Source organism: Suillus discolor (assembly GCF_016758755.1).
Source record: "Suillus discolor strain FC423 chromosome Unknown F5147scaffold_106, whole genome shotgun sequence".
NCBI classification, from domain to species: domain Eukaryota; kingdom Fungi; phylum Basidiomycota; class Agaricomycetes; order Boletales; family Suillaceae; genus Suillus; species Suillus discolor.
In genome coordinates, this window is record NW_024541353.1 from 1 (window position 1) to 23,022 (window position 23,022).

The window sequence follows — 23,022 nt, forward strand, 5'->3', positions numbered from 1 at the left end:
TGGAAGGGTAGCTTTCGCAACATAACGTGCGAGACATTCATTAAAGTGCGTGGCACCATATTCGTTTGCGACCTTGTCCAATGTGACCGCCTTGATGGTAGGATGCTTTGTCATCGTTTGAGTACGACGAAATGTCATTTCTGGGGGACGGGGCTGATGATGCGACGTGTGGTGTTTTCGACGAGTCTCCACTGAATGTATTTCTCGTGACGTGAAATTTTCTCCCTCCGTTCAAGCCAAGTCGTCATTTGACCAAACTCATTCTTGTGGTTCGTAGAGCGATAAGCATCTTTCGCAAGGTCGATGTGAAGGCGTTCGGGTGTATTCGGTATTGTAGTTGTCCGTAGTGCCATACATTCGAATCATGTGAGCGTAGTGAGCTGTGAAGTGGAGTTTTGGCAAGTTGAAGGAATTCCGAATGCCAAGGTCAATAAAGATGTCCTTGTTGTCGTGGAAAAGGTTAAGTGCCTCGTCAAGTAAAACCAGCGTCTCAGAGCTGTGACCTGGGTACTGAGCAAAATATAAAAAGTCTAGCAGACCACGAACGGCACGGAGGAGTCGAGCGGAAGACATATTATTAGGTAGACTGATGTCGATGATGATGCCGAGCAAGAAACGGCAATTTGATTATGTTCTGTACCGCTACACGTGAAAGAGTTGTGATGCCCTTCGTAAATAGTCGAATATGGTGATTTGGGGGGAGGCGTCGACATCGTGCATCAATCTCCGTACTGCCACATGCATCAGAAGCCAAGCGAGGAGATGCTTGACGAGCCCTTGGTATAGTTGATGCAGAATATCAGGAGTTATGGATTCGATATATTGACAAAGGGTAGTCCCTCCCAGAATGGGTGGACAATAGGCTTAATGCCAGCATCTGCGCATGCACGCACAAAGGCCAATCCACCTTGGTCAAGAGCGCAGAGGGCATCAAGTACTGCACCAAGGTCTCGTGGTTGCCAATTTGCGACACCAGTTGCTAGACCAAGCTCGTCGGAGGGAACATCGCAATTTGGACATTGAGTTGTCTTGACTCCGGTAGCTAAAACTTGCTCTGGGTAGTCTCCTGCAAAACATGCAAACAAAGGATGGCCTCGACGCATTATTCCATCACCACTTCGCATATTAATGCCATTGATGCCGGCAGCTGTGAGTGGTGCAAGTACACGTCCCACACAAGCATGATATAAATTGGCAAGCATCCGTCGGCGAGCAGCTTTGTTGGTAACGTGTTCAAGGCGAGTAGTTGGAAGGTATGCGAGGAGGACATGTGCCTGGCGTGACGGTTTCCGACGAATATCCTTTGGGATGTTTCCAATAGTCATGTAGACGGGGTATGCTGTCTTGTTGCGAAACATCGTAACTTGAGTCTTGTCTGATGAAATGATGATGGGAATTATTGTAGCACCAGGGCGCTCGTGATCTAAGTGTTTCTAGGAAGAATACAATATTAATATTAGTACGTTGAAGCTCACAAAAGGTAGAAAACCACCGACCTGACTATTCCACCACCATTTTCCAGTATGCATCTCATGATATAAACGAATCGTCTCATCTTCGTCGGCATAATGGCGTTCAGGCGCAAAGACCAGAAAGTCAGCAAAACTTGGATCACTGAAAAGAGCCTTGATGCATTCAATGATATCGCGATAGTAGACATCAAACGCTTCATTAGCAACGACAATCTGATCGCGTTTGAATTTCGGACGGCCTGGAAGTTCATCGTCGATGATCTTGTTCAGTTCCCGTGTATTCTTGAAGGAAAGACCAATCTTTTCGCTAAGCTGGAAGTGCTACAATTAGATTGATCCTAGTGTTCGAGTAAAGCACGGACTTACACCTTCAATAGAAACAAGTTCTGAGAACGCAGTTGAGCTTGAACCTCGTAATTTTGCCCATCGAGCCATCTCCCAATCAAGCTTCGAGGCGAATGGGGCATAAATATTATCTGCACTCGAGCCATTAAGCTGTGCATGGTAGGTTATATTGCTTGGCTGCTTGATGGCTGAGTCGATGGGCTGTCCAGCTCGTTGATCAGGGTAATGGACAATTATAGGTACTTGTTCGTGTTCAAGAAGTCGCCGCTGCGCCATATGAAAAGCATCTTGGCCTTGATCTGTGGTAGGTGGGTGTAAGGCATCATTGTGCGCAGGTGCTGGCACTACAGGAGGTTCCCATTCGTCATGATTGTTAGTGTCATGATGCTCCGCAGAATGACTTGAGGGTGCTGGTGCTGCAGGAGGCTCCCATTCGTCGTGATCGTTGATGTCATTATCTGAGTCATCTTCATCCATAGGTGCTTGACCAACATCCCCCTCGTCATCTGACCCTGGCCATGCAAACTCATCCTCAGCGTATGTTCCAAAAAAATCACCTTCAAAATGCAGCGGATGATTTGGATCAGGTGCGTCTATATCTACATCATTTGCTGGGTCTGGAGCGAATCGCCGTGAGGAAAGGTAGAGGGTACGACAGGCAGGATTGGTGGTTTTTGCGAGATGCTGACTATAACCAGTGATTGATGCAAGCTTTTTATCGCAGGAAGGACATGTTATTTCGGGCATGTTCTGCGTAGATTCAATAAAAAATGAACACTGAATGCCTGAAAATCACTTACAACTTGTCAGTCAACAGTAAGGACAAATAAAGTGTGCGAGTCTGACAGTCAGAGCAAAAAAGTGGTGTCAGCAGCATGTAAGAGGCTGTGAGGCTCTGCCGAAGTAAGAAATATTGGGTAAAGTGATGACGGTATTCCGCATGCTCGGAGATTGGTAAATTCAAGTCTTGCAGTGACGGAACCAGATATCAGACTCGTTAAGCACATCAGATAAATGACTTTTGCGAAGCACAGTAGCTGAACACGACAAACATAGAGGGTAGTAATGGAGAGGAGAATGCTTCTTGATAGTTCATAAACGGGGGAATGCCAAAAGTTCCCAGCCGATGGGGCCGTTACTAGGGAAGAACACTAGTTGAAGATGCTAAACATAGAGGGTGGTAATGGAGAGGAAAATGCTTCTTGATAGTCCGTAAACGGAGGAAATGGCTTTCGCCAAGTGCCGTAGTGGAACATAGAGGGTGGTAATGGAGAGGAAAATGCTTCTTGATAGTCCGTAAACGAAGGAAATGGCTTTCGCCAAGTGCCGTAGTGGAACATAGAGGGTGGTAATGGAGAGGAAATGCTTCTTGATAGTCCGTAAACGGAGGAAACGACTTGCATCCGATTAGCGTGCCACCAATAAGAAAGTTCCCGATTGACAGGACCGTTACTAAGAAGAGAATGGTGTGCGCACTAGGACTACTTTGTAAAGCTGTGTTTTAAGTTTCTGAACATAAACTCACCAAATAGCAAACTAAGCCAGACAAGGAAAGGGTCAACCCTGGCTCAGCGCTCAGTATAATAAGCGGACTGTTTCAAATTAAATGCCTGACCCCAACTTAAATAAAAACACTCACTCACCTTTTTGAAGCGGTCTTTCTCCAGCAGAAAGGCATTCTCACATTCGTTTTTCAGACTTTTTACTCCTTCCGACCTTAATTTCCCTTCAATGGACTTGCATCCACGGTGTAAGAAATTTTTCATGACAACAAAGTTAAAACTCACTTGGTTCAAGTACGACGCAAGGCAAAAGATCAGGCTCTAGACAATCCAGGTAAGCACATTGTCACCATACAAATTCATACTCACAATGATACTTTGTGGCAGTTTGGGGACCACTCCGCCAAAACAAACGGGCACGCAAGCACGAACGCTCACCCACTGATGATATTGCACCTATTCCAAAACGGGTCAAGTCAGTCAAAAGTAAGTCGCGATTAGTAGTAGCTCACCTGTAGTGATGACCTGCCATGATGGATGCAGGTGGTGGAACGAAAGCAAGGGCGCCAGAACCTCCCCTCAGAACTGGAAAAAGCAAAAGCTGCAGTAAGTATCAGTGCCCACACAAAAGCCAAACTTGCTCACAGAAAGATTAGAGCGGCCGCCACCTCTCGCATCAGACTCTGAGGACAACGTGGAGGTTAGCCAACCTCAGCGGTTAAAGAAGAGGGGTCAGCATTGCGTGTTGCCACGTGACACTCTTACTAATGGTTGAAAGTTATAGCTCGTGTCAGTGTTGAACCGTCAGATATTGATTCGGACACTGCTAGCAAGCAGAGTGTCTCTGATAGAGCTTCCAGCTCCGAAATTGAAATGTCGGACTCAGGATCAGAGCCAGTCGAGAGCATCGCAAAAGCTCTGTTTGAAGAGGTGAGTCACTTCGCACTGCATTCAATAAGCTTAAGTAATCTGCATGAACTTTCAAGGTTCCTGCAATTGTCAATACGCAGGCAGACCGCCAGAAAAAGCCTGCAAAGAGTAAGTCTGGCAGACCTCGGAAGACCAGATATACTCTGTCCCAGTCACCAACACCTCCACCACCTGTATGGGGCTCACAATACAGGCCTTGGAGTGCGAAAGAAAAGAAATATACTGCCGAAGTAAGAATATATTTTGTTCCTTTGTATTCTGAGTCTACTGAAACCAAAATTCGCTCAATAGATCCCCATGTGGGACTCTCCAATGACGAGGTCATCCTTTGGACCGCAGCCTCTCAAACACAGTAGCAAGAGCAATACGCCCTCCTCCGCAGTACAAGTCAAGGAAGATGAGGAAGACCTTTCCATCCTCGAAATCAAACCTGAGCCCGATGTGCCCCCACATGCTGACGCAATGGCTGATCTTGTCTACACGAAGACTGGGTCAGTGCGACTTACGGACCAGAACACGGAGCTTCGCAAGGTGATCCATCATGGTATCCTCGAGGTCAAGGCATACATTGCCTTCAAGCACGGGTACCCTGAAATTGTGGCCAAGAACTCATATGCGCGGGAAATCTTACTTCAGGCTGCGAAGCACCACAAGACAGCGCCAATTGAGAAACGGATGTATGTTGATGATGAGTATTTGTCGGCACTCGCCAATCTAGTAAGTAATCTGTCTTACTTTGATTTAATATTGACACCTGCTATAGATTGATGCTCGTGCGAGCCTCTTCCGCACTGAAATCAAGGACGTCGCCTATAAATATGCCCCAGGCTACTTTCGACTCGGCCGTGACTGCAATGCTATCGTTGACCGTCTCCTTGCGGGTCATTCCTACATTTTTCCGCAGACATTTGATGTTAGTTTTTTCGCACAAGAATTTGACATCCCACTGACACCTCGCATCAAGGCTGAGGGTCTTCCTTCTCCAAAACGACAGAAGCCATATCAAGGGCAGCCCATAGTCGACACTCTATACGAGACATTCTTCAAAAACACGAAGTCAGTTGGTTTGCAGTTTGCTCAGCACTTTCTTGACATTGCGGAGAACAAAACTGGTCGACCAGAAATCCCTATCCCCATGTTGGCCATGGTCAGCACAGCTGTAAGTTTGTGTTCGCACTCATCTGTTCATTGACTCACTTCTTTGTTGTTAGATCCATGCTGTTCTCGTTGCAAAGAAGAACAAGGCAGGTGAAGATTTCAAGTTCACTGGTAACCAATTCTGTGATATCTATACATACCACGTGGCGTTGTTGGAGAGAATCCGAAGGACGGCTCCTGTCAAGTTTCACAAAATGATGGCCGATATTTACGAGGAGGTCCAGTAAGTCCACATCCAATTTGGTATACACGTTGCTGACTTACTGTTGCTTACAGGCATTTACGTCGTGACACAATTGGAGTCTATGACAAAGATACCGATCTAGCATTCTTGGACCTTGAGGGAATGGATGACGAGTAGAATACCTCACTGACGCTGTGCCATATTTTGCAGGACATAGGATTTAATCTTCGATACCCCACTGCTCGCTATATCTCACCACTCGCTATGTTTTCTCGTGCTTGTTTTGCTCATATGAGTCGTACATTACTGCATCAGCCTGATACCCGATTTTAATGATATTAATTTTTTCATGTACTCGAAGTGTGAAAGTCTTCCTATTAGTGTTTCCTAGGGCGCGTAAAGGCTTTCCTAAGTGTCTACTAGGACACGTCAAATTGTTTTTAAATGACAGCAAGGTATGGCTAATTGTTCTAAATAGCAGCAAGGTATGGCTAAAAAATCAGCAATAAAGTCTGGCTAGGATGTCTAGCCCATCTAATATGTCTAATATGTATTAGTTGCACGAAAAAAGATCTAATCCGAACAGCTTTATCTAAGTTTACATGGGAGGGTTTTCCTGATGGCGAGGGAGAGGCACACTTCGATCTACCCGAGATTTCCACCATGCAAATCATCAAGCACCCCTTTGTCTCGAACCTAGCAAGCTATGTCAACGCCTTGCCTTCAAAGGACAGCCAGACTGAGGAGTATGACCGGAAAAAAGATACTCATCTTCTCCGTGGATCCTGGCAGTGTTGGAGCTTCTTCACTTCCAAGATGATTTCGGTCGTGACCAAATCGAACCATGACGACGCGATCCTCTTTGAATGCCATCCACAGGCAAGATAATGAAACGGCGCCACGGGAAGACGTACTAGGGGTGGAGACGAGGACACCGCGACGGAGGCGACTTGGAGTTCCAACCGTGTTTGGTGATGGACGGTACCTTTAAATTCCTGAAGCTGGTCATCCTTACTTCTTCCTCCCATCCCATTTTGATATCAATCATGAACGCCTCGTGAGTATGTGTTCTATTACTGATGATGGATGAGTTCATGCAAGCTCTGCGAGGAAAGGCTGTCCAAGATTATTCGACATTACATAATACAAAGTTCGTGATCATCATCATGCATCATGAATCATGATAACAATCGATTGGCTCCAGAACTTCAATGCATGTCATATTAAAATTGATACTACGTCACAGCGTTCCTTCACAACCTCTTGCGCACAACATGCTGAGCGAGCACATTAACACTTGGACCCGAAAGACAGCAGGGGAAGACAGACTCACTCAGGAACCACACTGGAAGTCATCCCCATCAGCAGTCAAGATACAGCAGTTTTTGCATGAACATGCTGTGTATGATATAATGGTGCCTTTAGGTCCGCAGAAAAACCCAAAATCGTCGTCGTTGTTCCAACCTTTGATGCCCGTTGAGCACCCTACTGTATCTGTGGATAACCGTAAGTACGCGGTCTAATGTCTGCACGTAGGCCGCAAGAGTGCTCACCAGGGGAGCCGCAGGGCAAGCCCTTGGGTGTTAACACCAGGTCTTCAGATGCAATAGCTACGCCAGCCATCGCTGCGGCAGAAATGATAATAGTAGTGAGTGAAGTGAATTTCATGGTGGAATATCGATGGTGCTTTCTGAACCGAGACGAATAGATTGGCTTTTATACACAATTAGTGTGTGGTGCAGCCAAACACTTTCATCGCCGTACATTCAGGAACAAAACAGATGCCAGCTCATGCTCCGTGGCATAATTTTTTTCTAGCTTTAAAGTGCAGTGATATGCAAATTGATGACGACCACTAGCACCCGATCGCATTCACAGACGCACTCCGCGAGTCCTTTTGGTACGGGTATGTGGTACGGCTCGGTGAATTTCAGTAAATGAGGTTGACTTTTCACAATTTTCACATTTGCAGTGATGTGGCAGACGCATCCACGGACCATATCCATCTGACACCCTATGATCAAGCGAATTGTGAGATCGTCGTCAAACGTTGCTACGAGTAGGACTTGGTAGGATATGCTTGTGACAAGGCTTGAGCGCCAACTACTTAGTATACTGCTCGTCGAGAAATAACTGGACGGAATCGACTGCAAACGAGTGGGGGTTACAGTCATGGATGATGTGTTACAGTGGATATTCCACACCGGAAACATACCTGGGAGTATTCTTCTGCTGCAGTTAGTTGTGCAATGGCAAGGACGGCAAGCTGTTAGCTGCAGATCGATGATGCTTCAGTGGCCGATGGAGATGTTGTCGTAAATGCGTCGTGACGCATGATCATGATTATACTGGAGACAAGTAGCATCGCACGCTCAGGCTCGCATTGTGGAAACTACGCGATGACGAACGTTGAACAACATTGTTACATACCCAGCAGTCCAATATATCATTTTATTTTTTCTGATTCGCTCGTTCCCCACGGCAATATACACTCGTTCACGAAAAAGTGAAATGAGCAAAATACAATGGAATTGTGTGGGGCTAGAGTAGGCTGGCTGGTGGTTGCGGTGGTATATCTCTATATTGCTGATATGTAGGGCTGAGTTGTAGCAACTTGGATAAAGCGGAAAATAATAGGCTCATCGTGTAAATATTGTGTGGGTTCTGTCACAGATGAGCTTTGCCTGTAGCGGACAAGTTGTGAGTAATGAGGAATATGAAATCAAATTAGAAGGCGGGGCATATTCAAATTTTCGAGGCTAATTCAAAGATCCCCAGACCCCAGTATCATGGCTTAATACTACCGCCAATCACAGTACCGTCATTGCTGATGCGTGGGTTGGCCGGGCAGTGCAGTAACTTGATCCAATCGCAGCCTTGCAAATGAATGAGTATGCGAGTGGCGTTGATAGACATATAACGTACCAACTGGTACCAGTCTAGTTAGCATTTGGACTTTGAGTGTTATCTTGACCAAATGAACCACGGCGTTGCGCGGGTTCGACTAATCAGGAAATCGTGACGTACACTGGATAGACACGTGTAAGCGGGCATCATATTGATGGGAGTTGATGGGGTTGATGGGACGTGCCAAGCGGTCGGGAGGCTTTTGAAGATCAAATTTGAATTGCTGTTGCAGCTAGGTTGAATGGGTTCACAGTGCAGAATTCAATTAGTACTGCGGTAGACTCATCTTGATGCTCTTACACAATGCATGGTTAGTATGAATGATTTTCATGCGTGCATTTTGGGATGTCTCGTTTCTTGGTTATGTTCCGAAGCGCCCGTATGTCAGCGATATTGACAAACTCGTTGCATATAGAGGAAATGGCATTCCTGGGCACGTTCTTTTGCAATCCTGGTCCCTGAATATGAGCAATGTATCGCCTGTGGCGTTATGAAGCGCTATGCCACAATTATCTGGAAGCAATGGGTGTTGATGAAGATACCAATGGAGATACAAAGCCTTGCCTTGAGTCCAAGAACTAGTCATCGGAGCATACCAACACACAATGAAAGTGGGAAACACGGGTCAAGTACATCATTTAGCACACGCACAGGATAGAAAAACCCCACAAGCCAGTATTCTGATACCTGTAATGCGTGGAAAAATCTGAGCAAAGAGCCCCCGTGTAATCATGACTCAAAACAGACTTTTGGGCGATGCGATAAGACTGCGGTCGTAAAGCGACCGCGACAGAGACAGAATATCAGTCTCAATGAGCTGTGATGAGACACTAAGCAGATGTGCATCGATGAACTGTGCCTGCCTACGTACAAGACTTGCAATTCATATGGCAGTAAGCGATGCAAATTGTGCAATGTTGAGATGAATGAATGTATACTATGCAAGATGGATGTGTCACGTACATCCTGTTGTCATTACCACCAGAGATTCATAGATTAATCATCATGTGTTTTAGCGACGCAAGAGCTAGGTGCACGTCTGTGATGGCAACAAAGTGAACAAAGTATACAGATCGTACCGGTATAAGAAAATGATATCATCACGCTACAATTGACGGTTGATTTAGGTGGAACAAAATTTATCTGTGGAAATATGCATACCTTCAGGTGGAAACTCGGTCGGAATCTGCTGCAAATTTCTGTACTTTCTCTAGTGTTACAAAGTAGAGGCTCCACGCATTTTGGTAGAAGTTGTGACCAACTGAGTGGTCGATACACAATCCTCTTACTTCATCGATACGACAGCTGTTGGGTAAGTGAGGAAGCCTGAAGAAAGTGGACATACTCAGGCTATTCCAAATTGTGCTTGACATCCCTACTAAACTGGCTTGTAATCAATGGGTTAGTTGAAGGAGACGAATGATTTTAACACTGGTAAGGACCCCAGTTCAATTGTAACCAACCTAGGACCATGGATCATTGCCAGTACTAGTACGACTTGGAGGGGCGTAGCTATTTTGACGCGCTACTGCCGCGGTCGTGACGCACATTGACGCGGTGTCACGCGTCAAACTTCGTCAAGCTTGTTCGCAGCTTTAGTCTTTGGTATTAAAAAGCACCACAGCTCCAGCTGGCTTACATCAATCACGACTACCGTGCGTTCCCTATTCTTCCTGTCGTCGTGTGGCTTGACGTGAATTACTTATGAGGGGCTTCCCTGGGATTCAATCACTATGAAGATTGACATATTGACGCGGCACAAGTATCTTACCATATTACTCCTTCATTAATTTACCACCATGTTTCGAACACTTCAGATATGTGAACTCAGGTTCTATGTCGATCCATGGATGTCTGGACTCTCTCACCTAATTCGACTGTGCAATACAACGCAATGACAACAACCGGACCCAAGCACTTATGCATCGTTTAAATCACCCTCTTTTTTTAGCCTGTTAGAAATCGATTGAGACAGACAATCCTGAGCGATAGGAATTATTTGGACTTACGACTTACTAACTATAAGTTAGGTGGTGCACAACAAAACAGGTTGAACAAATGGACAGACATACTGAGCCAAAAGTTAGAACAGACTCGGATTGCATGGCGAAAAGATGTAATAGGTTTTCTGATACAATATATGCATCAGAATAGCTATTTAACCAAGCGCAGAGCCATGCGATATGATTAGGATACTGGAATCGTCGACGCGGTCGTGACGCGGCATGGGTGAGGCTTGACACGGCACTAACAAAGCATGGATGGGATTTGACATGGGGCGGACACAAGCACGGACGAGGCTTGATGCACAAACAACTAACATATCCAGAGAATTGATGTCTACTGGACTCAAAGTGGAGTCGGACCACCATTAGAGTCAATGGAGACTCCACAAAAGTTTGCGACGTACTTACTACATGGTTCATCCTCGTTGTATGAGTCTACGTACGACAAGCACCTCGCTGAGGACAAGATTCTAATGTTTCGAGCGTGATATAGAATTTGTTGTACATGTTGTGGTGCCGGGTCGATGGGTGGCGCTGAGTCATATTTTTACCTTCAGCAACTTGCAATTGGGAGTCCTTGGTGCGTGGGAACCCTCTTACAGCTTACTAGTAGTAGTAGTACTTGGAGCAAGACTATACCACACTCGTTTTGGCATCCTTGGACAGCAAAACAGCCTTGGGATCTTGGACACTACGCTACCTCCCGCGGACCCGAAAGGCAACGAAGAAGGACAGGCGCACTCAGCCGGAGTTAAGCAACACTCGTTGCACGCAGATTTGAACTTATCAACCCCATCGTCAGTATACAGCCCTTGTGACTTTCAAGATATAATAATCCTGCCCTTAAGCCCACAGAAATACCGCTATAACCTCCTTGGACGTCAATTCGTGTACGTATTGGTACCTCTTGAAAGTTGTTAAGCGAAATAACTTGCCTTACAGCATTGTGAGTTCGAGTCGTACGACCGGCCATCTGCGAAGCACCTGCCAATGCCATACTATGCCATACCAGTAGTGAAGATGACATCTTTTCCTGTGTTTCTCCGCAGATTTAAGATGTGACTCTTATACATCACAATTCTTGCCTTTTTCGCTCTCTTTTCTCTCGCGGTCGCCACAATATTGTCCTGCGCTCACAGCACAATCCCGTCACTGGATGAGATTGGCGGTGGTATCAACGTCAACACATTCACATTCACTGTCCCTGGACCTACTGGCAAAACGTTCAAGCTGTTGAGCATCACACCATGGCTACCTACAATCAAAAGCTATGTACCTGTGGCGTCCCAGATCAGTTTTCAGGTACTTTAGTCAGTTTTCAGCGCGCACTGCGCATCGTGGTTTCGGCGAAATTAAGGTTTCTCACTTGTCGGCATTGGAAGGGCGTAGTCACTCACTCATTGGCGACTTCTCCATCATGTCAATATGGCAGGGCGTAGTCACTCACGCATTGGCAACTTCTCCATCATGTCAACATGGCAGGGCGTAATCACTCACGCATTGGCAACTTCTCCATCATGTCAACATGGCGGAATGTGTCTAGCGGAACATGGTGAGTTCCCATTCTCTGCTATCAGCGAACTCATAATTAATCAAACTGATATACCCACACTCAAAAGCCACATGCCTCAAGAAAGAGTGGAAATCCAAGCATGCTATTCGAGACGAATCTAGTATTCTGCAGAGCATGGAAGAGACTCTACGTCCTGTTCATCAACCTGTCCCTACTATGCAGAGCGCTATGACAATGCGCTTCAGCTTGTTGCTCTGAAAAGGATCCCTGCGATTGACACTAGTACTGGCGATAGCGCTGCAACAGCGGTCGCAGAAAAGAAGGAACTTGACAAAGCAGTAGTCGCATCGAACAGTTGTTGTCGGCGGGGGAGAGCAAGGAGTGCTGACGCCGTTATCAACTTGTCCACTCACCCGAATATATTACTCCAATGAGTCTAATCTTTTTCCGTGCCTCGCATCACTTACCATCGCTGTTATGCAAGCGAACGTGCGTGGGCACGCTGGCTGACCGCCCACTCCCCTCTTTTCCGCCAGGCAGACGGAAGTCGGAACTCCCATAAAGTAAATTTGTGCGAATCTCCAGTCCTTTCCACCACAAGGATTTATGTATGTCGTGATATTATAATTACCCAGTAGTAACAGCAGAGATTAAGTTAGAAAAGACGGGAAACAAGATAGAGTGGTAGATATAAATAATAATATAATCTGACCAGATGACAACACAGCACAATCACAACACGGACGATAAGGAATAATGCGTGTATAAGGGGGCGCGGGTACAAATAAAAATTAGATGACATTGAGTTCCTCAAGATGATGGCGCAAAATGCCATCACGGACTCCGGCCAATACGGCCTGCGTTGCTTTCGTATCCTGTGTAAACCGGTGTGAGCCTGGGACAAGGAAATACTGTCAAAAAGGTAACGCACAATGGCAGAGGTCTCATGACAAAAGAACGTCCGAGGTCTCGGGGACAATCGTTTCTATGAAGTCCCAATCAGGGTTTATTTCATATCAAAACCTAAGACGCGACCTACGTGATAAGCTCGGAACTTCTCCTTAAAGTATTTCGTCACGTTTTCCACGTCGTTAGGCGTGCTTCCATAGCTCGGCACATATGTTGCTACTTTGATCCCCGCTGCGAGAGTTTTTTGTAGAATGTCCATTTTGTTGAGGAATAGGATGATGTTTGCACGCGCGAGGAGGGGATTCGAGCAAACTTCTTTCCAGAGGTATATTGAGTCTTCAAGTCGATTAACCTGTCGGTCTTCTTCGAGAACTTGGTTGAATGACAGGGGTGCAAGGAAAATAATAGCTTGAACTACAAGCGATGTTAAAAACCACGCATTCAGATATGTCGTCAAAGCTTACCGTCATCAAAGTAGGGCACCCACTGGGGTCGCATACATCTACTACCACCAACATCGTAAATGTACCACTCTGAACCTGTTTACACGGGTCAGGGGGACTAAGAAAGGAAAGAGTAGGGTCACACACCATTATCTTGGAGGAAGCGATGTTCCTCTACACCAAATGTTCGTAATCTAGCACGGACGATATCCTCTGTGACAGCATATCAGGGCAAGGAACAGGAAAACTATCAGGGGTGTAACAAACCTTCCGTGGGCTCATAGTCCACCGTTGCAATTCTTGCCGTGTCAGTCAGAAAAAAACCAGGAGAGTCTTCCAGTCGAACTCCACGTCGCTTGAGTACTTCCCGAACGCTCTCGTCCTCCCACAATGAAATGATATCATTCTTGGACGCAGCAAGTACCAAAGTCGGATCATCCTTGCTTCGCCCATCATTCGTCATTGGTCGACGTTGACCGGTGGGAGGGACCCGTCGTTCCAATGTGACTCTCTCCAAAACGGTCTTCCATCCGCTACCAGCCCGCACGCAGATCTCGGGCGTTCTTGAGGGGTCGTAGTGTTCAGGGAGCAGTTGTCGCGTGAGATTTGTCTCCATCGACAACAGGGGAAGAAGTCGCATTCGTGTACGTCGGTGGTGATCTGAAAGTGATGATGATGTAGATCCGGTAGGGGACCGAGAACGTGGGCCTGACATTTCTAGCTCATCCTCGACAATTGAGAGAAGTTTTTTCACAGAACTAATGTTTCCTAGTATGAGATACAAGAAGTAGCTCAGGAAATGAGGCTACGTACCCAATGAGATTAAGTTGTATGATGGTCTTCCATATGAGTGCTTCGCCATGGAAGTAGGTCGGACAAAATGCGAGCTGGAAATCTGTAGTGACACGTCAGATTCAAACACTCAACTGAGACACAAATTTATACTCACTTCGTAACATTGTTGATTTCCCGGACTCGGCCTGTCCTAATGACAATGATGTCGATGTCAGCGCTGCTATCTGAAGAGAACTATCGAGATAGGCATACCTAATAGTAGGACCTTGATAGCCTTCTTCTTCTTGTCGAACAACTTCTTGGACTCCAGAATGCTTTCATCTATTTCCCGAGAAACTCGCTGAGCCTCTTGCTGGCGGGCAATGCGGTCTCGTCTCTCCTCGACGGACTCGTTGGGAGGTGGTTTGAATATGTTTGACCAGGCATCATCTTGTACAGGCTTCAGGTTAACTGGAGAGAACATATCAAGAGAGGACCGAGAATGCGATTTCGTTTGAGCCATGGAAGAAGAGAATGAAGAAAGAGCGAAGCAGTGCTGTTGAGTAGTACCGGGCGCTGGCAAGCGCTAGCCCATTAAATCCAAAGATAATTTGGGCCCTGCCAAGATCTAATCCAGATCTTTCCTTTTCGAGAGTCCGACATCTTCTCGGACCTGCACCAAATGGGGAAATAATAATACGCCAACTACCTAATTTATACCTCAATGAATAATCACAACACTACATCATGGTCAGCAAACTCGTACAACTCCGAGTCTTGATCATGCGGGCTATGCTAAAATTTTAACCGTCACAGTGCATGCCTTCAGCACTTCCTCCAAGGTCATACACTATTACGACACCGATCAAGTACTGTCAGAGGGATACAATGTTCTGAGACACCATTCTTACTCTGCGGCTGCCGAACGTGACAAACCTTGGTGTTGTTGTAAGGTGCCCTTGATACAACGTTGCCCGACAATGAACATATTGGCGCTATTGTTCTACCGGTGAGTCGCACCGGTGCTGTGTTGATTCAAGCCTATTACATTGAGCCGCACTAACGCTGTCAGGTTCAAATTATCTGTTACGTGGTAAATTGATAAAGTGCATTGGTTTCCTCGACACGTTCCATATATCAAGTATCACTCCGTACATGTGGCGAAGGAAGAATTAATTGGCAGCTCGTTATATGACAACGTGCGCTCTTCACGCTTCATTTGACGGTCCGAGCACAGACTTAGGTATCATCATCCCAATCTGCGGAAGAACGATTGGCCAGTCAAGTCAGCGTTCACAAGGCTGACATAACATCACATACCACATAGTTTGGCATGTCCACCTGACAATTGTAGTTAGTATCTCAACCCGAAGACCAGCACGCCCACATACCACTTCATGCATCCTCAAATCTCCCGCGACGCTACACAGTATATACGCTCCTACCCTATCCAACCCATATTCTGCAACCAGAAAATCAATCATGTTCCTCACAGCCGATCTCATCGCCTCCCTAACATCTGACCGGAAAAACATAAAGCCGCGCGTTAGTATAAATCATTTCATTTTAGTATGTTTTCATACCCGAGTCAATGCCGGTGGTGCAATAATATTCCCCGGACGGGGTATCAGCAGTAGCCGTGCTAAAATGTGGTGTCTTGGTGTACGGCTTGTCTTTCCTTACTGAGAGCCGCACCGTGACTTTCATGGATGTCTCAATTGCCGATCCTATCGCCATGCAGATCGAGGTCAAATTTCTGATCGGGTGTATGTTCAAGGCCGATCTGACATACCGCATACTTCTGTTGACGTAATCCCGGATCAGTTTTGTGCAGGCCGCCGCCGGCTTCGGCACGCACCTCCGTCCCCCTGTGCAGCATGACCATCCTAAATATGACATGATAACATTTTTGTAAGCAAATCATCTTGTCAATATTTACAAAGGAGTACTCTCACCCCGATGCTAAACAGTGCTCCCTCCACTTCAACTGGAAGAAACAGCGTCGAACCCACCGTAATATGCTTCGTGTCGATGTTACCTCCCGTATGATATGGCGGAACAACGGAAAATGCACCCTTCTTCTTCTGCGCGACCCCCATCTCCCCGGCAAACGGCCTCAGGGGTACCTTTATACCCTTTTTCTCATCAAACCACGCAAACCCCTCCTGCTCCAGTTTCCAGATCTTGAGCGCCGGTTCTGGGAACTCGTCCGCAAGAAGTCCGAATCCCGGGAATAGCCCCGTCCATCCCCATTCGGGATTCTCGATGTGCAGAACGTCAACTTGGAGTGTGTCACCAGGCTGTGCACCGTCCACAAATACGGGACCGTTCACTGGATTAAACCCTGCCAAGCTTGTTAACTTTTCTAGAGTTTCGACTGTTGAGTCTGCAGTCAGCTGCCCATTCGATGCGTCAGCGCAATCAAAGGTGATTTCGTCGCCCGATTTAACATGCAGTGCAGGAGGGATGCTGTGCGAGATGTGGGTCAGCGTTTGTGCAACAACAAGTCGAGATAGCATTGAATACCTATTGTCCCAAGCGAGGTTAGCACACTCACGTTTCACGGAATGAATCGACATGGTGGTCACAGTTCAGCAGATAAGATGTTGAGAATTGCAAGTGCAACATCGATACAATCAAAGCACGAGTATTCACACGTACTATTATATACGATCTTCGCACGCACTATATATACAACCCTTCGTCAAAGTAGATCCGCATGTAACAGTCAGATTCATGATAGTGGTGGTGATGGGGTATCCAAAGTTGAGCTTGAGAGAGATTCCAAACCAGGAACATTGAAGGGGGCAAACTATGGGCCAGGTCCGAACGTAGTCCAATCGATTGTGCGCGGGAATGGATGATACCTTGCAAAGCAGGTCAAATCTGACACATGACGCATCGTCGGTCGTCCATGTGGACAGTTCCACGGTTGATCCATAGTGCTCATGTGCTGCACGATCTGCGATATAGTTCAGGTTAAATTCTTTTGAATTGTGTTACATGACATACCGAAGTCATCCCGTTCATACTCAATGCTTTTCCTATCATGACGCTTTTGCGACACGCCCGCATGGCAAACATAGCTCGCGCCTTTGAACACCTTACCATCGTTCCTACGGGACGGTCATGCATGAGATGGATAAGCTCCTCGAGATCTGCACATGATCATTAGTATAGACCCCTTACTGATTCACGAAATCATGTCATACCTTTCGTATCGAAAACTGTGTCCTTGCTCACTGGCTGTGCTATAAGATGCAGCCTGCCCTCGTCGTCGTCATGACCGCCCTGGCGGACAACTTCAAAACCATTCCGCTTCAGAACATCGATGTTTTCTACTGCTAGAATTTCATCTGCAGCCGTCAGTTCCAGAGGCTCAGGTCTTTACCGTGCCTCAGTCAGTTGTTACATTGTGCCAGTGCACAACACCCACCTAAATAGCCTCTGGGATTCAATGATAGTTGTCTGCTGGAGCGTCTCGAAGTTGTACTTCTCATCCGCTGCATGTTGATCAATCACAAACAAGTCATCTAGACCTTCCTCATATTTCTGCCACCGAATGACAATGAAGCCCAAGTTGAACTGACCGATCACCTGCATCTTGTTGAAGTCAGTCTTTGATATGATCCGGGAAAGAGCAGCAGAAGCCTTGGCGTCATCCTCCACGTTTTCCACGTTAGCCGTGTCCAATGCATCGCGAATTCGGGAAGCTGTACTGGAGAGCCCCGAAGGAGTGGGTTTAGCCCGCTCAAGATGCAACCATGTATGGCGGATCTTATTGAGATCACAGCGCAAGGTTACCGGCGGGAGATGATCCTTTGGAGAATGAGTAGCTGGTGCGTTCACCTCGGTGTCCACTAGAGTCATACTGGTGTCACCTTCTGTGAGGTCAATGATGTCAGAAATATCTTGATCTGTTACATGAGAGTCCGGTTCCGGGGCTGGGTGTTCCTCAAGTACCGGAGGGAGGCGGCGGGCGGGTCCCGAATCCTCAACAACCATGGCATCGTCGGGTAAAACAGTAGTCTCCTCGGACACTCTGCCAGTACGGCCCGAGATCCGTCTCGGTCGAGCCTTCGAAGTTATGCTCACCACTTCTTCGTCTTCCATCAACTGGTCTTGCTCTTCAGCACCATCAGTCTCCTCGGATATACTCCGTCGAGCATTCATGCCTACTGTGTGAAGACGGTCTTCAGTCCGATCTCCAGAAGTCTCGGCTACCTTGCTTCCAGCCCTCGCATACTGACTCAATGTAAACCTAAAACTCGCCCTCCCATCCCGTTCGGCCAAACGCAGTCTCTTTCTGGGACCATCGTCTTGGATATCATCACCCCCAGACCGTCCACGGTTCCACGAAGCGCCCTTGGTGCTTAAAACCGTCTGTGCCGATGGTGCTTGGCTCGTGGACCGTTTTCTCGTTTCGTCGAGCTCCCGTGACGCACGTATACGATCAATGGCGCTAACGACTTGCTGGCCGGCAGTCTCGTCTTCTTGATCGGATCCGTGATGATCGGCCAAACGAGTGGCCTGTCCGTTGTCTCCGCCCACCTGCACATCGGGATCAGGAAAAAACAATGGCTGTGCCGGTCGGATCTTGTCGGACTGTGCAGAGGGTGATACCGTTGCTGTCCGGTCTGTTTCGCTTTGTGGTGGCCGCTCCGGCTCGGGTTCAAAAAGTAGGTGGGGGGCGCCGATCGTGATGGACTCATCTTCACGGCCCCTTTCAGCTGGTTGGTCTTTTTCTGATGGTGGGTTGATGTCGGCCATAACGGCAGAATGACTAGTGGCCCTCGTGTGTTTTGTTTGAGTGAGCGAAGCTTTTGGCGTAAATGATGGGTGCAGTGTCGGCTGCTGTAACGATTGAGCACCGACATCAAACGTCGAGCGAGACGAAGCAAAAGCCTCTTCCAAAGCTGCCTTTGACAATAATGAGAAAACAAATGTAGAGATGAACCTCCCGTGTACCTTCAAAGCTTGAATTAGATTCTGCTCGCTGTGGAGAAAGATTGTTCGTTTATCGGGACTAACGTTGACGTCGCAGGCATCTGTCTTCGAGTGAAGATGAGCTGTACCGCCGGACTGAAGGACTCACGAGTGGGTAAAATGAAGTCTGCTATGATAAAGGGAGACTGGCCGACGTTAAATGACCTGTATACCTCATTGAATGCCTTCTGGATCTGGGAATGTTCTCAATCAGATGTAGATATATCAGTGGCAACAGTTTCACTACCTTTCCAGGGTTATAGGGGCGCCCATTAACGAAAAAAAATTGCCGGTCACTTCCTGTGCGGCCTACGCCTACAGCAAACTTGGAGATAAGTCCACGGACTTTCACTGTGGTAACGCTGGCACTGAAATAGGCTGTATTCAGCACCACTGGTTTCTGAAAAGAGATAAAAGGAACCACCTCTCCTGGTCAAGACGCCGTAGGACAGTTTTCTCCGTTAGGACATCAAACGAGAGATCAAGGTCAACAATGTTCTCAAGCCCCTTTGACCCCCACAATGCTGTAACCGACGCTTTGATGGAGGGTGACCCATCAGTTTTGAGCTGTACAGTTTTGCGGCTGGTAGAGCGTTGAGCGTCTCTACGGGCACAAGGAAGCAGATGACGTACCCTCCCTCAAGCTGATTACTCACAGCCAGCCGCACACCTCTATTCTCGCTTGCGCACGGAACCAGCGCGTATCCATACAGCAAGTTTAACGCCTTACCAAACTCCCTCTTTGCGTTTCTTTCAAGCTCCTTACGTCGCACTGGCAAGGGCTTGAAAAGAGAGGATACAACAACTGTAGTTCCTCGCTGCACATGGCACCATTATGCTAGGAAAGATGTAGGAAAGTCCTACATACCTGTCTTGCGACCTTGGAATTGGAATTCCTAAGTCTACCGTTCCGATCCATTTCAAGTATGGTACCCATCGGAGCCTCATTAGCGGTGGCAGTCGTGAGGGTGACACTATCACTCAAAGCGCACAGTGAGGACAAGGCTTCTCCGCGAAAACCAAAGGTCAAGACAGTTGAGAGGTCCTCAAAGGCAGCAAGTTTGGATGTGTGGTGTTTCAAGGCTGAGCGGCAATGAAGTGACAACATAGATACCAAAAGGATCAGGCTTACCGACACTTTCATAATCTTTTGGGGCTATACCGCATCCATTGTCGATAACTTCGATAGACTTGAGCCCATAGTTAAGAAACCGGACCTCTTCTAGGCGTCAATTGCGTACACAGGCGTCAATTGAGGATGTGACGTACCTATATTCGTAGCACGGGCATCAAGACTGTTTTCGACAAGTTCTTTTACTGCTGTCTGAAGGTCGATGACTACCTGACCAGAGGTGATCCTATGCACAGAGTGACTGTCGATTGCTCTGATGGAACCTGGACTTGATGCTGTGGAATCAAGGAAACTAATACCTGCCATGCTACTACAGCAGTATGCTGGTTGGCATAGAGCTTAACTGTGACAACGCGGAATGCCGGGAACTTGATGAAACAAGTTAAAAATGACGATGCTATCCACTGCCAACTCACTATTGATGGAAGTTGAAGCTTGAAGTACAGTACCCCATTGTGTTACCCGATTTGGTCCTCATTATGAAATGGGCGTATATATTAGACTCGGTCCTCGGATGATCTGTCCCTTTGTCTCTTCCTAAAGAGCTACTCGAGCGATTTGAGGGCAACGTTAACCAGTCTGGTTCCAACAACGTTCATCGATTCGTGCTACTGAATTAGCGTGGACAACCTCGTTGAATTTAGCCCAGCTCAACTCCGACAGCCAGCTTACTAGCACTGCCCCCGAGGCACCCCTTAGTCCCTGGCATTGACTTTCGGCGATATCGTGTGGGACTCACACGAGGCAAAGGCGTGTAGGCAAGTAATTTCGACACCTTCGCACAGCTGCCGAACTCAACCGAAACCGAATTTTTGGCAGTGTAGGCCACACAGAGTTGCGAAGGTAAGCGTTCGTTCCAAAGCGGACTATGACCGATGCGTTAACAAAAGGATTGCTTAGTGTTCAAAGCGGGATTCATCCATCCCTTTTCAAGTTTTTGGTGACACACGAGGCTCCGTTCACTCCGTAGAGCATACACTCATGACATCCTCGTCGTCACACAATGAGGTTCAGCTCTCAAGAGAGTTCCTCCTCACCCTTCTCGGTGAACTCTCCTTACTCGTCTTGCAAGAGTTCGGTTGCCAAATCCGCCTATTCATTCATGGTGGCGCAGTGATGATTCTACACCCAAACCTCTCCACATCCAGTTGTCGACGAACTACGAGAGATATTGACTATATACGCCGGGCATTCGGGCATGAGTGGCGGAAGCGAGGAGTCTATGACGCTGAAGAGCGCTTACAGCGTTGCATTAACGCTGTTGCCATCAAGTTTCGCATTGGGTATGTGAATCCTTCTCCGTATCTCACACAAGGCATTTATCGATGCATACACCTCATAGCACCGACTGGATGAATGCAGACCCTGACGTTGCCCTCCCATTCGCCCACAAGTGAGTCGCTCCGCAGCTCCCCTCCACACATCTCACGCTCTTCCTTCAGCACACAAGGGCAGTTATATGACCCCATCTACCACGACTCCAAGCAGGCGAACAACGTTGATATGAACACCGTCTACAACTCGCCAGGTCTCGTTGTCATTAGCGTTACCATGTTTTGGGGTGTTGCTCTCAAGCTCGTACGCTACAAGAAAGAAGATCCTACTGACATTGTAGCCATGTTACGCCACGGCACGAAACTCAATGGTGTCCAGTGGACGCCCCACATCATGGAGACATGGATTAAGACCCTATGCTGGCCCATGGGCTACAACACCTACAAACCCCAGCAAGCGCAGGAACTACGAAACCGTATCCACGATGCAGTGCACCATCTGCAAAAGTTATCTGACACTTTGCCAGAGGAGTCATCCCACATGGCGCTGACCCAATCAGCCGCGCAGTCGCCTCCTGTGTCATCAACCACACGCTCTCCTGCTGTGCTCTCCTCGTTGCATACGATGTCAAGCAGCTTAGCTCCACACTCGTTCTCACAGCCGGCGTCGGCGTCCTCGTTGCATTCTCTTTTCATGTCGTCTCACAGCGTTTCGCCTCCCGCATTTATGGGGGAGCGTACGCGCCGGTCATCGACGCACTCCGCACGACATCAGACCTTTTCACCGCCCATGCCATTGACATTTTCCTCGTCACAATCATCGCATACTATCTCTCACCCGCCCTCGCATCTTCACCCAACCTCGCATCTTCACCCCCTCTCGCATTCTCATTCAACCTCACATTCTCACCCGCCCTCGCACTCGCAAAGCTCTCTTCGTATGCCGGAGCCCTGGGTAACACCATTGCCATTGCTTTTTCAGCCCGTGCCATCTACCGCCTTCTAAATGGACCAGCATAAGTACCTAGACTGCAACGGAACCCGGATTTGTGTCCGATGTACTAAGTACCGCACAAGTCATCTGCATTTTATTAGTTCTATACGTCATCCTTTAAGTTTAAAACGCTTCCTTGTCCAAAACTTCGTTCTTCCATATTGCTATCTATACGTCCATATGTTTGAAGTTAACTGATATGTACGATATGGTATTCTACCCTGTAGGCTGTAGCTGAGGTAGCTTAGATAGCTGCAAAATCGGTCGTTGACGACGGACGTTTAGCTAGATTAGTACCTGGATCACGGAGAGCGCGTTAATATGTTTTCGAATTTATGTAGGATCCGGAGCACTTTGCTTATGTCAAAACTTTGTCTCGAAAATCGTTCTGAAGGCCTTTTCACGTTCGATGTGGCAGTGAGACCGATAAGTGTATCTTGCCCTCTGCGTGGGACAATGACGCGGGTACGTTATCGCACCAGACTAGTAGTTA

At 47.4% G+C, this 23,022-nt stretch overlaps 8 protein-coding genes across 8 annotated transcripts; 2 read left to right on the top strand and 6 right to left on the bottom strand.

Annotated features, from left to right (window-relative positions):
• Window positions 1-806: 806 nt before the first annotated feature.
• Window positions 807-2,564, bottom strand: F5147DRAFT_780405 (uncharacterized protein; the record flags this gene model as incomplete). The annotated part of the gene is made up of 3 exons (XM_041442447.1): window positions 807-1,433; window positions 1,497-1,784; window positions 1,839-2,564. The coding sequence occupies 3 exons, from the start codon at window positions 2,562-2,564 to the stop codon at window positions 807-809; spliced, it is 1,641 nt and encodes a 546-aa protein (XP_041286094.1).
• A 984-nt stretch (window positions 2,565-3,548) lies between these two features.
• F5147DRAFT_780406 (uncharacterized protein) lies at window positions 3,549-5,768 on the top strand (the record flags this gene model as incomplete). Its single annotated transcript, XM_041442448.1, has 12 exons — window positions 3,549-3,567; window positions 3,615-3,653; window positions 3,707-3,805; window positions 3,863-3,925; window positions 3,976-4,050; window positions 4,104-4,249; window positions 4,306-4,479; window positions 4,541-4,966; window positions 5,013-5,162; window positions 5,214-5,408; window positions 5,461-5,630; window positions 5,684-5,768. The coding sequence occupies 12 exons, from the start codon at window positions 3,549-3,551 to the stop codon at window positions 5,766-5,768; spliced, it is 1,641 nt and encodes a 546-aa protein (XP_041286095.1).
• A 1,015-nt stretch (window positions 5,769-6,783) lies between these two features.
• On the bottom strand, window positions 6,784-7,355 carry F5147DRAFT_28839 (uncharacterized protein). Its single transcript, XM_041429048.1, has 3 exons — window positions 7,145-7,355; window positions 6,925-7,085; window positions 6,784-6,868 (listed from the first exon to the last, which is right to left on the bottom strand). Exons 1-2 carry the CDS (start codon window positions 7,257-7,259, stop codon window positions 6,925-6,927), a joined length of 276 nt encoding a protein of 91 aa, XP_041286096.1. The 5' UTR covers window positions 7,260-7,355; the 3' UTR covers window positions 6,784-6,868.
• A 2,606-nt stretch (window positions 7,356-9,961) lies between these two features.
• F5147DRAFT_725043 (uncharacterized protein) lies at window positions 9,962-11,102 on the bottom strand. The gene is made up of 5 exons (XM_041439096.1): window positions 10,913-11,102; window positions 10,519-10,846; window positions 10,367-10,450; window positions 10,270-10,309; window positions 9,962-10,215 (listed from the first exon to the last, which is right to left on the bottom strand). Exons 1-3 carry the CDS (start codon window positions 10,922-10,924, stop codon window positions 10,446-10,448), a joined length of 345 nt encoding a protein of 114 aa, XP_041286097.1. The 5' UTR covers window positions 10,925-11,102; the 3' UTR covers window positions 9,962-10,215; window positions 10,270-10,309; window positions 10,367-10,445.
• A 1,509-nt stretch (window positions 11,103-12,611) lies between these two features.
• F5147DRAFT_725050 (G-protein alpha subunit) lies at window positions 12,612-14,709 on the bottom strand. The gene is made up of 9 exons (XM_041439097.1): window positions 14,417-14,709; window positions 14,319-14,354; window positions 14,183-14,264; window positions 13,637-14,127; window positions 13,517-13,582; window positions 13,391-13,465; window positions 13,057-13,340; window positions 12,949-13,002; window positions 12,612-12,892 (listed from the first exon to the last, which is right to left on the bottom strand). Exons 1-9 carry the CDS (start codon window positions 14,664-14,666, stop codon window positions 12,809-12,811), a joined length of 1,422 nt encoding a protein of 473 aa, XP_041286098.1. The 5' UTR covers window positions 14,667-14,709; the 3' UTR covers window positions 12,612-12,808.
• Window positions 14,710-15,172: 463 nt separating this feature from the next.
• Window positions 15,173-16,838, bottom strand: F5147DRAFT_28987 (uncharacterized protein). Its single transcript, XM_041429057.1, has 8 exons — window positions 16,670-16,838; window positions 16,099-16,612; window positions 16,002-16,029; window positions 15,936-15,944; window positions 15,727-15,870; window positions 15,535-15,662; window positions 15,464-15,484; window positions 15,173-15,402 (listed from the first exon to the last, which is right to left on the bottom strand). Exons 1-8 carry the CDS (start codon window positions 16,720-16,722, stop codon window positions 15,352-15,354), a joined length of 948 nt encoding a protein of 315 aa, XP_041286099.1. The 5' UTR covers window positions 16,723-16,838; the 3' UTR covers window positions 15,173-15,351.
• Window positions 16,839-16,955: 117 nt separating this feature from the next.
• Window positions 16,956-20,567, bottom strand: F5147DRAFT_586861 (uncharacterized protein; the record flags this gene model as incomplete). Its single annotated transcript, XM_041431951.1, has 12 exons — window positions 16,956-17,105; window positions 17,156-17,301; window positions 17,356-17,528; window positions 17,580-19,063; window positions 19,112-19,191; window positions 19,239-19,323; window positions 19,374-19,497; window positions 19,554-19,712; window positions 19,763-19,947; window positions 19,998-20,212; window positions 20,262-20,351; window positions 20,399-20,567. The coding sequence occupies 12 exons, from the start codon at window positions 20,565-20,567 to the stop codon at window positions 16,956-16,958; spliced, it is 3,060 nt and encodes a 1,019-aa protein (XP_041286100.1).
• A 219-nt stretch (window positions 20,568-20,786) lies between these two features.
• On the top strand, window positions 20,787-23,019 carry F5147DRAFT_725061 (uncharacterized protein). Its single transcript, XM_041439098.1, has 4 exons — window positions 20,787-21,104; window positions 21,162-21,544; window positions 21,604-21,654; window positions 21,704-23,019. Exons 2-4 carry the CDS (start codon window positions 21,243-21,245, stop codon window positions 22,539-22,541), a joined length of 1,191 nt encoding a protein of 396 aa, XP_041286101.1. The 5' UTR covers window positions 20,787-21,104; window positions 21,162-21,242; the 3' UTR covers window positions 22,542-23,019.
• The last annotated feature ends 3 nt before the right edge of the window (window positions 23,020-23,022 follow it).